This window comes from Nesoenas mayeri (genome assembly GCF_963082525.1).
Source record: "Nesoenas mayeri genome assembly, chromosome: 9".
Classification (NCBI taxonomy): domain Eukaryota; kingdom Metazoa; phylum Chordata; class Aves; order Columbiformes; family Columbidae; genus Nesoenas; species Nesoenas mayeri.
In genome coordinates this window covers 218910-234761 of record NC_137557.1, presented here as the reverse complement: position 1 = coordinate 234761, position 15852 = coordinate 218910, and the positions used below count along the sequence as shown (strand labels likewise).

The 15852-nt window shown below is 49.4% G+C and overlaps 1 protein-coding gene across 1 annotated transcript; it reads right to left on the bottom strand.

Annotated features, from left to right (window-relative positions):
• Positions 1-271: 271 nt before the first annotated feature.
• Positions 272-15830, bottom strand: HPS3 (HPS3 biogenesis of lysosomal organelles complex 2 subunit 1; the record flags this gene model as incomplete). The annotated part of the gene is made up of 17 exons (XM_080349665.1): positions 272-1099; positions 2107-2197; positions 3335-3532; positions 3958-4065; positions 4585-4773; positions 5134-5319; positions 6847-7077; positions 7659-7836; positions 8174-8355; positions 8559-8667; positions 10069-10223; positions 11047-11128; positions 11348-11540; positions 12690-12775; positions 13518-13704; positions 14351-14845; positions 15608-15830. The coding sequence occupies 17 exons, from the start codon at positions 15828-15830 to the stop codon at positions 924-926; spliced, it is 3069 nt and encodes a 1022-aa protein (XP_080205791.1). The 3' UTR covers positions 272-923.
• Positions 15831-15852: the final 22 nt, after the last annotated feature.

Genomic DNA, 15852 nt, shown 5'->3' with positions numbered 1-15852 from the left:
CTTCTGACTCACTTCTAGAGGTTGAAGTAACAGGACAGATTCAGTGAAAATAGATTTGGTAGTGTCTGTGTCATCTAATCAGGCCTTTGAGTGGTTATGGGATCATTGTTTAATTTGTGGTAGATTCTCAAAAAAAATCGGAACTGCATCCGTAAGGTCATAAATATTGTGAGAGTTTATTAGGACGGAACTCCAGCTGAAGGAAACAAAAGACAAACATCAGTACGCACATGCACAGGTACCCGAGACCCCCAGCAAGAGCCGCGCAGGGGCTGTGACCGGGCGGCCCTGCCAACACCCGCCTGCTGACGGAGCTCGGCGGGACGGGAGGGCAAACGAAGACCAGCACGCAAGCTGCGTCCTTCGCTCCCCTGGGAACGCTTCCGTTTCTCTTTGATTTATGGCCTTTGTGAATTGTTAAATGAAAACGTTTTCAGCCTAACACTTGCATGGGTATGGAATTAAGATGACAAAGCAGCTGGTTTTGGCAGCTGAACTCAAGGGAATGTCTGTGTTGCAAAATGAAGTGGGGCCCAGTTCCACTTAGGAGAGTAAGGCACTTACTCGTACTCAGACACATGCCTGAGCTTAAACCCCTCCCTGGGTCTGTGGTCCAGCTAACCCAGAATTAAGGCTGACTTCACCTTCAGTGAACTGTATTTCCAGTTGTACAATGTGTATTTTCTGGTTTGGCCGTAAGGTCGCCCTCACTGAGATGGTCCTGCCCAAGGGCTGTTTTCACCAGCCCGGCAGCCCCCGGCTCCACCTGGCACAGCGCTGGTTTGCCGGCACTGTCATGTAACAGCACTGGCTTCAAAAGAGACGCTCTGCTGTCGTAAGGTTTCAGCTGAGAAATATGGTGAGATGCAAGGGCAGTCCCGCGGTACCTTCTACACAGTTCTGCTGCTCGTTCATTGACTTCTTTACTGCAGCGCGCTCTTGGTGCTGGAGCCCAGCGGCCCTTCGCTGCTGTGGGGCAGCAGCTGCTTCTGGCTGCAGCGCAGAAGGTGGGGCAGGAAAAACGCTGCAGTTCCGTCCTCCGGCAGGAGACTGAGGAAATCCCTGAGCTCCAGTTCCACCGCAACAACCGACAGAGTTTCTGCTCGGAGCAGGGGAGCAAATCGTGTTTAGAACAAAGAAAGTGAAAAACATTAACAATTAACAATGTAATTACTAATTGAAGGCATCGAATTATCTAAATATTGCAACTGGAATGAAACATGAGACACACCATCTCAAAAGTAAACTGAAATTATGTCTTAGATTAAAACCATACCTCTATCTTGACTCCTCAGGTCTACATGATGCACTAATGCTGATGCAAGTCTGATCTAGTGCGTCATGTGGTTGGTACCAAATGCAAAGGAAGCCCTAGAAATGTGTAGTAGTGCCCTATCTCAGCCATACCAGCAAAAAGAGATGTTCTGCAAGCAGGGTCTCACGCCAAGCTGTTTAACATATGTCCTTACGGCACAATTACTGCATGAGAACAGTGCTCCAAAGGAAAAGCCACTAGCACTGGAAGCTAGAACTTTATGATAGAACGTGGCAACCTGTGCTGCAAGATCAACACCGTGATGCTGGTTTTCTGCCTCAGGCATTACACCAGCAGCATACACGATATTGTTGACCTCGTACAGACATGTAGCAATAGGGCTACATCAGCTACCAGGGCTGGTCTCTCTACTGCTGGCAGTAGCACGGGGTGTTTTTTGTCTCTGAGCTGGTCCTCAGGGCGCACCAGGAGCGGCCTGTTAGCTGTCACTGCTTAGAGCCACTTAGCCTGGGAAACAAAGCCACACGGTCTATTAGTTCCGTTTAGTAAGTTTTTTTCATGGTGCCTATTCTTGACCTACATAGAAACAATACAATTCCCACAGTTTAACTGTTTTCAGATATAAAATGAAACCCATGGGTTTTATATGAGGCAACACACTGCACGTTGCAGAATCAAAACCCCGCTGAGCTCTACTATCTTTAACCGTTGAAAAATGTCCCCTTTCTTTTTCCCAGAGTTTTCACATCAGTATTCCCCGGCCTGAACAGTGTTCAGAATGTCAGTGACGCAAAAGGATTCTGGGGTTGAGCTGCAATCAACTGCTTTACCTTTCAGTGATGAGATCAGAGCAGGGCAGTCATTCCCAGCAAGTCTGGTTCTCTTGCAAAGTTCAGGAAGCAGCTTGTTCCACCATACAGTCTAACCCACAAAACCCACCGCAAAAGTGTAAATTAATGAGGGCTGCAATTAAGAATATGAAAAACCTGCTAAAAATACACTGAACTAAGCTCAAGTGTGTACAAATACAGGTAGGTTACAATTAACTCAATGTATAATGCTTTGAAATGCAGTGGTTTTGCACGTGTTGCATTTTCAGTTTTCAGTGCCATCTTTTGATACTCGAACATTTCCACACAGTGCCCGGTGCAGGTGAACAGCAACACCCGACCTGAGCTGTCTGCTCCCAGCGCTGCAGCGCTGGATCGCTCTGTGCACAGGAACTCTGTCGGCAAGGACGGAGAGAGGGGAAGGGATTTCTTTCCTTCTGTTTTCAATGTGGAAACTGTCTTCCACCTGCGTTCAGACTCAGTTCTGCAACCTCCCATTCAGCTCTACAACCACAGGGGAAACAACCAAGACCCAGTTTTCAGATGTGACTAAAAAGCACAGATCTGGTCTGGAACAGAGGTCTGCACGGCCATCGCCACTGCTGGCTGCGGCCAGCGGAACGGGGTGCGGTTGGCAGGGTAGCTGTGATGGGCAATGGAAGTAAACTCCTGTGCTCCTGGAACGCTGGAATAAAACCAGTTCCAAAATTAAAACTGCATAGAGGCTTAAGGGGAAAATGGGACATAAAGAACATAAACTTTCCATTAGTGCACCGGCACCATTGTGATGTTACGAGGTCAGAAGATGGCACTAGAATGCAGGAAGAATGTATTTAAATGCGATTTTAGTTGAAGGACCATGTTCCTCTATCAGTTAGCTTGTCACTAAACATGATACAACACTGTCAAACAACTCAGGACACTAATTAGAGATAAGCTAGGTAGTTTTTCATTTACATTGGGAAAAAACATATTGCTCTCCTCTTTCTGGGGTGCTCAGCCATCTGAAGAGACTGTGCTTTAAATTCACTAGAATGAATACGAGAAGCCACAGAGGAAACCCGGGAAAAAATATTCCCCTGAAGTTAGCAGAGACTGAGACACAGACTGTGAACGCCAAGCAGGAGGCTCAAGGTGAGCGATGTTTGCGCTGTGCAAAAGCTGCGCTACTAAATCCTTCCATCTGTGCCAAGAGCGCGCGTGCCCGAGAGCGCAAGGAGTGGCTCACCCGCCCGTCGCCGAGCTCGTGCTGCACGAAGAGCGCGGCCGCGCGGGGGCAGCTCTGCAGCAGCTGCTCCACGGCCGCCCCGCGCTGGCCGCGGCGGCTGCAGCTCAGCACGCGGGCCGCCAGCCCCGCGCCGCCGGCCAGCGGCTCCAGCGCCGGCAGGACCGCGGCAGCGTCGACCGACGGGCCGCACAGCAGGGACTGCAGACGGGAGAAGGATCGGGTGGGTTAAGACAAACTTTACCGGAGTGCTGACTATAACCTCAGAACAGAAGCTCTTATGAGAATAATTTGAGGTATTTTCTTTAATACGTGTTACTTAATATGTGAACTTAAAGGATTTTTTTTGCTTCATTTAACCATTGTTTCTTTCCAGAAGCTCCCGTTTCTGGCTCTGTAGTCACCTATCCCAACCCTCAGCTCCCTCTTTCTGAATAAAGCCAGTTTTAGACTGGACTGCAAAGGTAAATATCATTGTCATCAACATATCTTTTCCGTGTTTTTTTCCTCCACCATTTCAGCGGGTCTCTTGTTTCAACGTGGATAACGTGGGGGAAGGAGGAAGGGAGCCCCCAGGGCCACACTTGCAGAATGCACCTAGGCTGGAAGAGTTAAGGGCTTCATACCTGTAGCTTTGAGATATCCTCATGGCAGTCTTTATCAGATGGAGATCCCGCTGACATTATGCAAGTTACCCACGGGAAAATCAACCCAAAATGATTACAGGAGTTTATCTATAGCAGAAAAAATCAAGTTGCAATAAAATAATGTTTTTGTTAGTGACAGTTCCATGTGAAACCTACCACAATAGAAAACTACTCTCAAAAAGCATAATGTAGGATAGCAGCTACTCTTCTCATTCAAACAATCTGGTAACGAATAAACTGGAAACACTTATTTAACTCTGTATTTCAGATTTCCCATCCAGAATCCTCTATACCTAGTCGTTTGTGCATCTTTCTCAGTTAGTCGGCTCTGCAGAACCGCAGCCGCTCTGCCTGACAAACCCCCGTTGCTTCATCTCAGCCCCTTTTTCTGTGCAGAGCCGAGGCTCCTGCTGAAGAACATCTGCCCACGTCCCGAACGCAGGAGTGCCAGAGCCAGCAGCACCTGCTGGTACCTGCACGCTGCCCTGTTCCCTTCGTCTGCTTGTAAGAGAGAAGCTGTCCAGAATTCAAATGCTAAGCGTAGTATTTGGGTGGATTTTGGAGGGACAACGCCGTCATAAAACTTCCTCTGAGAGGCTTACTTACCAGATCCTCTGTTGTTTTCAGCGGCTTAGTCTCAGGAAGCTGCCGCTTTGATATTCTCCACACGTACTGAGAAATAAGCCTCAACAAAAGCTGCTGAATTGTTTCCTCCTGAGCGCACACCACGAGAAGAGCTTCCCAGAAATCCACCAGGAGCTGGGGAACGGCGCCTCCGCTCTCGCTGCACAGCCCCTGAGAACACAACGTCGGAAGACAGCAGGTCAGCACAGACCTCGGTAGTTATTGGTAGCGGACGTCAGAAGAGACGGGAGTTAAACTTCAGCCTTCGGAGGCCGTCGCAAGATCTCGGAGATCAGGGTATGCGCCATTCAAATGAAAGGGTCAAAACAGAACTTAAAGGATTTTGTTTTTACTTGATTTGACCATTATTTCTTTCCAGAAGCTCCCGTTTCTGGCTCTGTGTTCATCTACCCCGACCCTCAGCTCCCTCCTGAAGAACTGCTGAAAAGCGAGTGAAGGAGCACCCGAGGCCGCTTTGCTTACCCGTAACACCACCGGGAGAAAAGAAGCAAAAACTCGTCGCAGGCCCACCTTGAAAAAGGAATCCGCTTCTTCCAGGTGCATCTGACTGCTCTCGTGCAGCGCCACCGCGGCTGCCACCAGCAGCGCCGGCTGCGTCGCCTTCAGGTGAGCGGCCAGCGCGGTGGGAGCCGCCGCGCCGCCGCCGCGCCGCCGCAGGAGCCGGGGCTGCCCGGCGAAGCCGCGCGCCAGCGCTGCCTGCAGACAGACACGCGTCAGGTACGGAGCCCATCGGCAGTCGCTGTTCCCTAAGGCCCTGAACCTCAGACAGGAAAGGAAGGGAAGTCGGGAGGAAATAAATGATTCCCACGCCTGAGCAACAGCCCCTTTGCCTGAAAGCGGCCTGCTGCTGAAACCAGGGCTTGCTGCGCACAGACGGATTTCACTACGAAATCCAGGACATTCAGTACACACTGGCTGGAATTTCAGAAGACGACTTTGCTCAGTTCAGCAGACTACCTTGTTAAAGTATGATTTTTGTTTTTAAAATACCCCTGAAGCGATGATGAAAATGTTCTGCACGATGTGCAACAGTACGTTGTTTCTGGATACCCAAGTGCTTTTGAAGGTAAACCTGACAAGATACTATTTCCACTTTAAAGACAGAGGGGAAATGATGCCTAAGCAGGTTAAATTAATTACACAGGAAACGGAAGGTAGACCTAGGAGGAAAATTCAGATTTCACCCCATTATGCATACAAACTGTTTCCTTTCTTTATCTTTCTGCAAGTGTTATTTTTCCTGCTTTGCAACAAAATGCTTTTTAAAGGTGAGGCGCAAGGGAGCATTTTTTTAATATGTCAGGTTAAAACCAACCAACCAAACCCCAGGCACCTTTTCTCTAGATAACATCCGTGCCCTGGACGTGCACGTGTGCCCACAACACGGCGATTTCACTTGGCTGTGCTCCAGAAAGCAGGTGGTGCTGAGTATCACTGCTGCAGCAGCTCTGCTCTGCTCCCACGCACAGTTCAGGAACTGCCCCCTTGGAAAGCCCTCCAGGGCCCACCAAAGCAAGATAGCTAACTTTGGAACAGCTGTCAGTTTATATTGAAAGTTTCTAGATCTCTAGTATCTCACTCTCAAGTCTGTATTTCAAGCTCTGTCACCTTTGAATATTCAATAGTCCTGATCAGCCTTAACAAGAAATAATTTACAGACTGGTCTCAGTCTACAACCACATGTGCATCGACGGCAGAGACTGCTCCACTAACATTTTTCCCCCATTGATGTGTATTTTTGCTGGGATAGCACTGAAGTAGGTTCTGATCTGACCTTAATAAGGGTTAAGTGCTTTGATTCCACATAAGAAAGATGGGAAATTGTGTACAGAAACTTTAATTTGTGTGCACCATGGACACTGCTTCAAGAGCAATTCCATAAGGGCTGTTTGCGTACAGAAGGTGTTTTCACGGGCGCATCGCCTGTCGGTTACAGGCGGCGGAGTGTGAAACGCTGCGGTACAGCGCTGCGCGCTGCTGAGGAGCGCTGGCCCTGCACAGCCCGCCGCACCGCGGAAACAGCGCTGAGTCAACCAGGACAAACGCCCCAGAAGTCGCGCTCTGCCGGGACACCCCCGCAGGGCTGCAGACGTGAGCCCGGACCGTGTCCGCAGGAACAGGGGCCACTGAAAGCTGCTTTTACCGTAAAATACAACTACAAGCCAAACCTCCTGCCTTGGGCTTTGCAAAGCATGAGCAGCTCGTGCTTTCAGCAGACTTTACCTCTTTATAGGAGTCCATCTCACGTTCATACATCATCAGGTCTCCCATTCTCAGAGCCATGGAAGCCTTAGTGAGTGTCAGGACCACTGATGGCATCGTCTTTTCTACCTGCTGGAGACACTTCACCGCTGCCGAAGGACACACGTTTCTCATGCAGGGGCTGCAGAGGATATGAGGCAGCTGCACGGGGTCAGCCAGACGGAATATCTGCAGAACTTTATTTGCTGATTCCTATTCAAATAGAAGTCATTTGACAGTTTAGACCTTGCTAGATTTACAGTCTTCTATGGCATATGAAAGTATTGCCTTTTTAAAAATAAAACAGACAAGCGCAGCGTAGCTACCAAACCACAGGGCCTGTCCTGTCTCGTTCCTGCCCACTGGAAAAAGCAAAGGACCTCTGGCTGGCAGCGACACATTGTGAGGCGCAAGGAGAACATCCGCTGCCACAAAGAACCGAACACTCTGGCCGTGTTCCAACAGGCTGTTTGGTTTTATACAGAAAAGGAAGATGAGAGAAATTCGAGGCAGAGTTCTCCCAACGTGGAAGGTCTGCAAGTGGGAACCAGATCACCAGCAACACGCATCGGGACAGCCAAACCCACTGTGTGCTGTCTGAAAGCAGCCCAAAGCACCACAGGTGCTACTTGCTATTTTCTCAACAAAAGTGGGGAAAGAAGTGAAAAATAACAACTCTAAAACTAAATAAGCAGCTCAGCATTTTCAAAGAGAATTAAAAATCGAGACACTAAAATCAGAACTAAGTCAATATATTAAGAAGAACAAAACAAAACATACGAACTTGTTTCTACCTTAGGTAATTCTTCATTTAAGTCTTCATTAAGAGAATGAGTTAAGTAAAACATAAATCCTCTCTCGTATGTCTGTGTTTCATCACCTTCTGAAACTGTTCTCTTCAGAACTTCAGCCATGGGCAGACCCGACATTCTGTAGTACGGCAAGGCCAGGTGGTAATCCTCGGTGTCAAACCTGAGACAGGAGGGAGGAAAAGGACCAAAGCAGCCACGGGCAGCGCGTCTGGCACCGCCGCTTCCAAGAACCAGAACGGGTCAGCAAACGAAGCTGCAGACACAGCAGTGTCTGCAAATACACAGCGATATTCGGCGTAACGTACTTTGTGTTCAGTGCCAACGAAGACAACCAGATACTGAAGAACGAACTAGATCAAACGATTTTCATAGAACGTAAAGATTTATCCTACATGTGCAATACTGAAGCAGAACAGCACAGAATGATGCTTTCCGTGTTAAGGTTCCACTATCGTAAACAGAAGGTCAGCTCTGTGACTGTGACAGCTAAAGCGTACCTGCTGTAGCAGTCTCCCAGGAGGGCACAGCTTTCTGCGAACGCCCCGAGCAGCTCCGCCTGCTCGCCCGGCCCCCGGCCGCACGGCTCCATGAGCGCGGCTCGCACCAGCAGGTGCGCCTCGCTCAGCAGGTGCGTGCAGCTCTCCGTCCTGACGCTCTCGTACGTCCTGCTGTAATCCACCTGGAACACACACGGGATGCGCTCGGGCTGCTGGCAAAACTCAACACCACACAGGAACAGTTCTCGTGAAGGCTGCAGCCATTTGAGACAGGACTACGGGCTATTCCTGAGAATACGTTCTAGCCAGCAACGACATGCATCCAAGATTATTTAGCAGTACTTATTTTTAGTCACCAAACGACAAAGCAGGAGTTGGGCAATACCATTTCTCTGTAAAGCTGAATGGTTGAAACAGTGTTTATAATATATAAATTCCAGCCGGGCTCCGACTCAGAATTCGTCCTGGATTTGATGCTGTCGGTCTTTCCGGAACTAGAGAGAAGGAAAATAATTGAGTTGTCAGTGTCCAAATAAACGCTATGCAGCCAGAAAACCCCACTCCCTTGATAATTTACACACATAAACAGGTAAGTTTGCAGGTTAACAAATGCTTGAGAGTTGTGAATTTGTCACAGTGGCTAATAACGAAGTGGGAACAGGCATGTTCATACACCAGGAACATCACCAAAACCATCTACTACACCTTCTCCTGGGCTTAACACCACGTAGTACCAGATCCTTACATGAAGTGGTTCAGATTAGCGAAGCTGTCTGCTGGCTTCCCGTAGGACCCGCGGCCCTCGCTGTGGCCCCGCGGCTCTGGGGCGCGTCTGCCGAGGCACGAAGCGAGAACCCCGCGCGAGAACCCCGCGTTTCAGCGCCTGTGCTCACCCGGAGCACGCTGGCTGGGTCTGTAATGCCCTGAGGCTAAAACACTGCAGGAACACACACACTTTTTGTCCTGGGGTTGCCTGGTTGGTTGGTTTTAACTGTTCTGGGATATCTACATCTCTATTTTGAAATGATGGTGTTAAGTAGACTCGTATTTGTTAAACTTATGTTCTATACAGAAGGCAAAAAGCTTATCTTCAACTATAATCTTTGAAACAAAACTATTTGCAAAAGACGCTGTGCTTAATACACAGAAACCCACAGTATTCTGGATCACCTTGATGGGCTCATCTTCATCTTCCCCTGAGTGCCTGTTCCCAGCTTTACGAAATGCTGGTTCAAATAACCCTTCAGTCAACTATACCTGTCTCACCTGTGCTAATGAACTGGCTTTAATAAATGTGATTTCTGAACAGCTGTTTTATGAAAAGCCCTCGACAAAGAACTGCAATAGCAGTTCTCACAAATGCCTCTGGCTACATCCATGGTACATTAGTATCTTGGGCCAAAGCCTGATCCTTCTGTCACAGATTTCTGTCGGCACGTTCGTAACTTTTCTTGTTAAGAGCCCTTTGCCAAATGCAAGAGATGTTCCGTCTGTGCTACAACACGTTTTGTTGGCCTGTCGCTTCAGTACTCCTACATATTTTTGTTTAACAAGATAAATATTTTTCCTTCTCAATAGCAGATACATTTTTAGTGATGTTATTTTAAAATAACAATGTAATTTTAAATGTTAACATTAATTGGTAATGTTGTTTTAACCTTACTTCGTTACTTGTAAAAGTTAAGTTTTTTACAATCTTGAGTAACTTGTTGATTTCAAGCATTTGTGACCCTACCCTCCCTTCTTCTATGGCACTTGATACCGAACTGAAAAGACGGGTGCTGATGGCTGTTCTCACACCCTGAGCAGGGAATTATTTCCCAACAGAGGAACCTCTCTGCTCCAGCACCAGAGCCAGCACTGTACCAGAGCTAGAAACACCACCGAGTCCTTACAGCGTCCTTCTGGCAGGCTTTCTTCTTTCGGTAACGTCTTCCGTGTCTGCTTTAGTCAAGAGAATAATATGGTTTTTGAAATGACAGATAGCTCTTGGTCCTATAAAAAGCTGCATTCTTAACGTGCAGACATCCAGGGCGACGGGCGGACAGGCCTGCAAAGGAAAGCGACTGCTTTGTACTTTCAGCTAGTATGTACTTTGAGTCTTTATATGGAAAAAGGAGTTAACCTTTGTTCAATGATCCGACTCTAAAAACATGCACTGGCTTTCCTAACTGAGCGCCTGAGCTGTGGGAGACTGACGGAAACCCCCAGAGGACACACAGACAGCGGCACGGAGGGGACAGGCTGTGACACGTGTATCGTGCCGGTACCGCTGTGCAGAGCGGGGAACGCGTGTCTGGCTCCTGAAAATCTGATAACGCTTCTGCTGTCCTGTGGCTTGTGTCTGCTGTCTCTATGCTCAAATCCTCAAACGCTAACTTAAAATACACTTCTATCTACCTTTGCAGGTATTCTTGTTAACTTACATCCCAGTCTTTACAATTCAATGGATTTTCACTCATAAGCCATTTAATGCACCCAGGATCCGGCAGCAGACTTTTCTTACAAAAACTCTTTTTTCAAGGACACATGTGAGAGAAACATCATCAGCTGCAATAAGGGACAAGCACGCCATGCAGATGGATACGGGGAAGCACAGGATTTAGTTTGGAATGTAAGTGATTTTAGAGCTTTTGGTGGTTTTGAAAACATGCTATTAATGGTCTAGAATCTCGAACAATAATAGATTGTTTCATTGAGATATCTGTAGACCATTAAAATACAATATGCCATTGACTGAAGTAAAATACTAACTTTGGATGTTATTTTATTGGTTCGCCCAATAGAAACAAACAGGATTTCAGAAGTAAACACAAGGAAAGTGTGTGCCCTACTACTGCCCCCTCCTCTTAGCGGGATAACAAGAGCTGCACCTTCACGGTCGTATCAATATACGGATCCTCATCACGAGCTGCTGCTGCGCTGCACCGCACGGTGAAACACTGCAGGCTCTCGCTACAGGGAAACAACAGAACGCAGTGAGCAAGGGAAAAACCGCAGGCTTACAAGACAAGCAGCCAGGACTACGGCGAGTCGGGCCGCTCTCCCCGCACACGGGCTCCGAAGCGCGAGCAGGAGAGCGCGCTGCTGCAGCCCACGGGCCGCACGGGACACGCAGGACGCACCGGGGGCGGCAGCAACGCAGCAACGCCACCAGCAGAGTCAGAAACCTACCTTGTAATGACGTGCAGGAACTGTGGAGTCAGAACCGCCTGCTCTGACCTCTCTGAATACTGGTAAGTAGAAATCAGTTCCACTGCCTTCCCAACAGAGTAGAGATACCCAGCATGAGGTAAAGAGAAAAAGCAGAAGAGACTCAGTAGTTCTCTCTTGTTCTCAGTTTCCTCTTGGGCTGTCCCAGAGCTTCCTAGGTGTAACAATAAGAAGGGCATTTTATGTACCTCATAAACCAAAATCTGGTCATTCCATTGCAAGCCTGATGCCTAAAAGATACTATGAAACCTGCCCAGGTTGCAGACGGGTCTTGTAAGTAACCAGCGAAGAAAGAAAGAACTCCACAGAGATCAGTGCACAGGTCCAAAGTGTGCATGTCACGTAATCTCATTTGGAGGCATCTTTAACAAAAGCGTGGCTGTAACACCGAGTGAAGAAATTCCACAGGTGCAGCAGCACTTGAGAGTCCTGGCAGGTTCATCGCCGCTGAACATCCCTGGATCTTCGCCCGCTCTTAGACAACTGCCTGTGCCCTGGGTGAGCGCTCGTCCAGAGCTGCAGCTGCTGTGCACCTAGGTACCGCTCCTCAGTTAAGGGAAAGAGGCTTATAAGGCAGGATCTGTTCATAAAGCCACTTGCTGTGTTCAGATGCTACAGACCCTCTTGTCAAAGACTGTAAATTGCAAGAGAACATATCGTAGCTGGAGTTCAACGGCAAGCAGCTCTTTGTCTTGAGTCAGCACCAACTTAAATGAGGCTTTGCTACACAGACAGACAACAACCCCAACCTGGGTAAGCAGTTGTTAAAGCTGACTGATCATGTACAGCATCAAATTCTTCTCTGGGTCTGCTGGGGCCTGAGCTGGTGTGTATTAGTGAAGCCCTAAAATCTGCACTCACCCCTTGCAGTTTTAATTAAAGCTTGGAAGAAAGGTAACCTGTATCTTAATGACTATTAAGGTTTACTACTCTGATTTCCACTGCTGACCAATGAAGGGCAGATTAGTGTCTTGTAACACCGAGGATAATGTTATTAACACAGTGCAAGAAGTGAATGTTTCATGATGTAAAATTAATCAGTAGAGAACTCATAAAAGCTGAATTAGTCTTCCTTTTGGTGTGGTGAATTGATATTTTAGTTCAAGGTTTATGGAGAACTTGGAAAAACTTAAAGACTTTTTTGTTCATAGCAGTTCAGTTAAGTCATTGAAAAGGGAGGAAAGACCTCACTTTCAAAACAAATCATACAGAAACAGTGCACAAGACAGAACATGCGAAGCAGCTCCTTCCTTCCCCAGCCCGCTATGACAAGGCCATAACGCATCCATGCGTGTCCATATACCTGTCTGGTAAACAGGAAGCAGCTGAAGGGAGTGCAGCCTCGTCTCTTCACAAAACCCAAAAGGCGACTGGTCCGGTGTAAAACATCTAAAGAAAAACAAAGACGACAACAAACCAGCAACGTGGCGCTTCGTGGAGAAGCTACTCCGAGCCGCTCTGGACAGGGCGACAGCCGCGCCTGTGACAGGACGGCCGGCGTTCCCCCAGCGCAGCCAGCGCGGCGGCGCCGGGCGGCACGGCCAGGCACAGCGGGGCCTTCAGCCACAAAGATCCTCCTCCTCCGCTGCTCTACAGGACGTGTCGAAGTTCGGGATCACTGGAAGACACGCTGCAGTTGACCTGGACCTCAATTTAACCTTATTCTTTTCCTCTCTTTTTATTCAGCTGAGCTATATGTAACACGGTGCCATCTCCAGTCCCACTTTTCTTTCCTATTATGTGTCACCCTCTTTCCTGTTGGCTTTGGAGTTCACTGCTGCACTGTGACATCAATTTTTCCTCAGTTTTGCGTAGTTTAATGGCTTTGATCGCTAACTAACAGAATAGTTTATTAGTGCTTAGGATAACTTGGTAAATGCCCTTTGCTGGCTGGAGAAAGGGAGGGACCAGATCATCACTGCAGGTCCAGCTGAAATATTCTATTTAAAAATGGGCTTTCTTTGGTGTCACGTTATTTCCTCAGTGCAGGAAAGCAAACAAACAACAACACCCTTTTAAAAACCCCAGAAGTCAAAATACTGGGATTTCTCTTTCCACAAACGCGAGCCACAGCTCATTTGGGTTTCTTGTAGTAACTTAGCCCATGAACGGGAAAATACATTTGCCATACCTGAAAAGCAGATAGCGCACTTGGAAGCGCTTTGTGTGCTCGGTGGGTAACTCGGTGGACTCCAGCGTGACGGGGACGCCGCACCGCGCGCTCTCTTCCCCAAGCAGCTCCACCGGCTTCTGACATACGATGAACTCGTCCAATTCAAGCTGCAGAGCATGTGTTGAAGGGCCTTCATCCTTCACACCTTGACAATGAAAATGCTTTATTATTTGGTCAAACCATTCCATTTAGCAGTAAGAAAATTATATGACCCAATAACAATTAGATACTTCAATTACAGGTACCTAGCTAGCACTGGCTTCCTCAAACCATGAGAGTTTCAAAACAGATAAAAGTTCTCAGCTAGAAGATGAGAACAATCCTTCGTTTAAGGTTCTGAGCCTACTAACAGATACAGTGGCGCATACGCATGGCCACAGGAGCATTCCTAACGTGCAAGCCAGTACGCATGGCCCATTTCAGGGTTCAGGAGATGCTGCTTCATTTGGCCTCCCACCTGTCCCTCCGAACAGACACCGTCACTTGGGCACGGACGCCGATGGGTGATCTTTCTGAACGCAGCACACAGAACTACTACTGCTTTGATTTGGCCCGTGGTGGCACCTCAAAACACGGACCTAATTCCGTGTCTGTAGAGGCTGCGCTATCCTGAAATGTCTGCGGAATGATGGCATGTTTAAGTGTTACCTCCAACTGCAGGTGGTGCAGCTTTTCATGCACCAGAGTATTAAATAGTCCTACAATGATCTGGAAATATTTTCTGAAAGGCAATGATCTCAACAGGAACCAGCAAATTCTTGGAGAGAAAACAGCCCAGATTGTGCAGGTACCTGCGCCCGCGGGCTCTCCTCGTGCACCGTCCCGGCGCGCGCAGCGCTCCGCCCTGGCCGCCTGCTGCTGCACCACTTCCAGCTTCAGGATCAGAACATCCAGCTCTGTGGTTATCGCCACGTGTCTGGCACAAAACGCGACTTCGGCGGGAATCAGGTCACCGATGTGTAAAATCAAGGAGCGTTCAAAGTCTAACAGAGTCATATTCTGGTTTATGACCACGTACTTCAAACAGAACATGACTAGTTTATTTTTGCAGCCCACAAGAAGATCTCCACTTACAGGGCAGCATGAAATGCACAGCGGAGGATCCGAAAGCGGCATTTCCACAATTGACATCTGTTCTTTCAAGGTTTCTCTGTATGACTCTTCCATCTTGTGACCAACCATCCGAACACAGACGCGGGAGCTCCCTGCAGACATGCATCTCCAGTTCACATACGCTCTTAGGAAACTTGCTTTGCCTTTTTCTTCAATTGTCACCAGATAGTCTCCTTAAAAGAAAGCAGTGGTGAGAACAGATGGCACCAGTTTTGAGCTCTTTACCAGCTGTAGCCCATACAAACATAAGAAATTCACAACTCCTATGTAGAATTCCAAAACCAGTTTTGATCAATTTTTCCCTAATGAAATTCAAAGCACAAGTTTCTTTGCTGGGTGGAACACACTTCAACGTACCATCAAAAAAAAAAAGGACTTATAAAGGGCTTATAGATGTGGTTTCAGACTAACTCCCAAGTGCATCCACTTTGCGAGCTGTGATTGCAGACAAGGTGTTCCCCCTCAGAGTCCCCGTTAACCAGAAACCGTTTATCCTCTAAGGATCAGGAAGAGTCACAGACCCGTGCAGACCTGCGGGAGCGCCCGGAGCGACCGCCCGGCCCTGCCCGGCAACAGCAACCAGGGCACGGACACGGACCCGGACCCGGACCCGGACCCGGACCCGACCGCGGCAGGAAAGCGGCAGGAAAAGCGGCGCGCTGCCCGGCGCTCCCCGCCGGCCCCTCGCACGACCCCTCGCACAGCCCGGCCCAGCCCCGGCCCCTCGCACAGCCCGGCCCGGCCCGGCCCGGCGGCTCCAGGCGGACGCCCCGGGGAGCGGCGCGCAGGGCAGCGCCAGGCCCGCGCAGGCCCCGCTCCCGCGGCGAACCCGCCGCCCACCCGCGGCCCCCGCTCCGCACCCGCCCCGCCCGGCGGGGCCCGTGGGCCTCCCCGCGCGGTCGAGGCGGGCCCGGCCCGGCCCCGGCGGCACCGACCTGCCGGGCTGTACGCCATGCGCCGCACGGGCCCCAGCGTGGCGAAGGCGCCCAGCGGCTCGCAGCGGCCCTGCCCGCGCACCGCGAACGCCTCCACCCTGCAGCTGCCCGCCGCGCCGGCCACGAGCAGCACATCGCGGCCGCAGCAGAAGCGCCCCGGCTCCTGCGCGCACGGCACCACCCGCTGCGACCCGAACGGGTGCAGGTTGTACAGCTGCACCATGGCCGCGCCGCTTCCGCCAGCC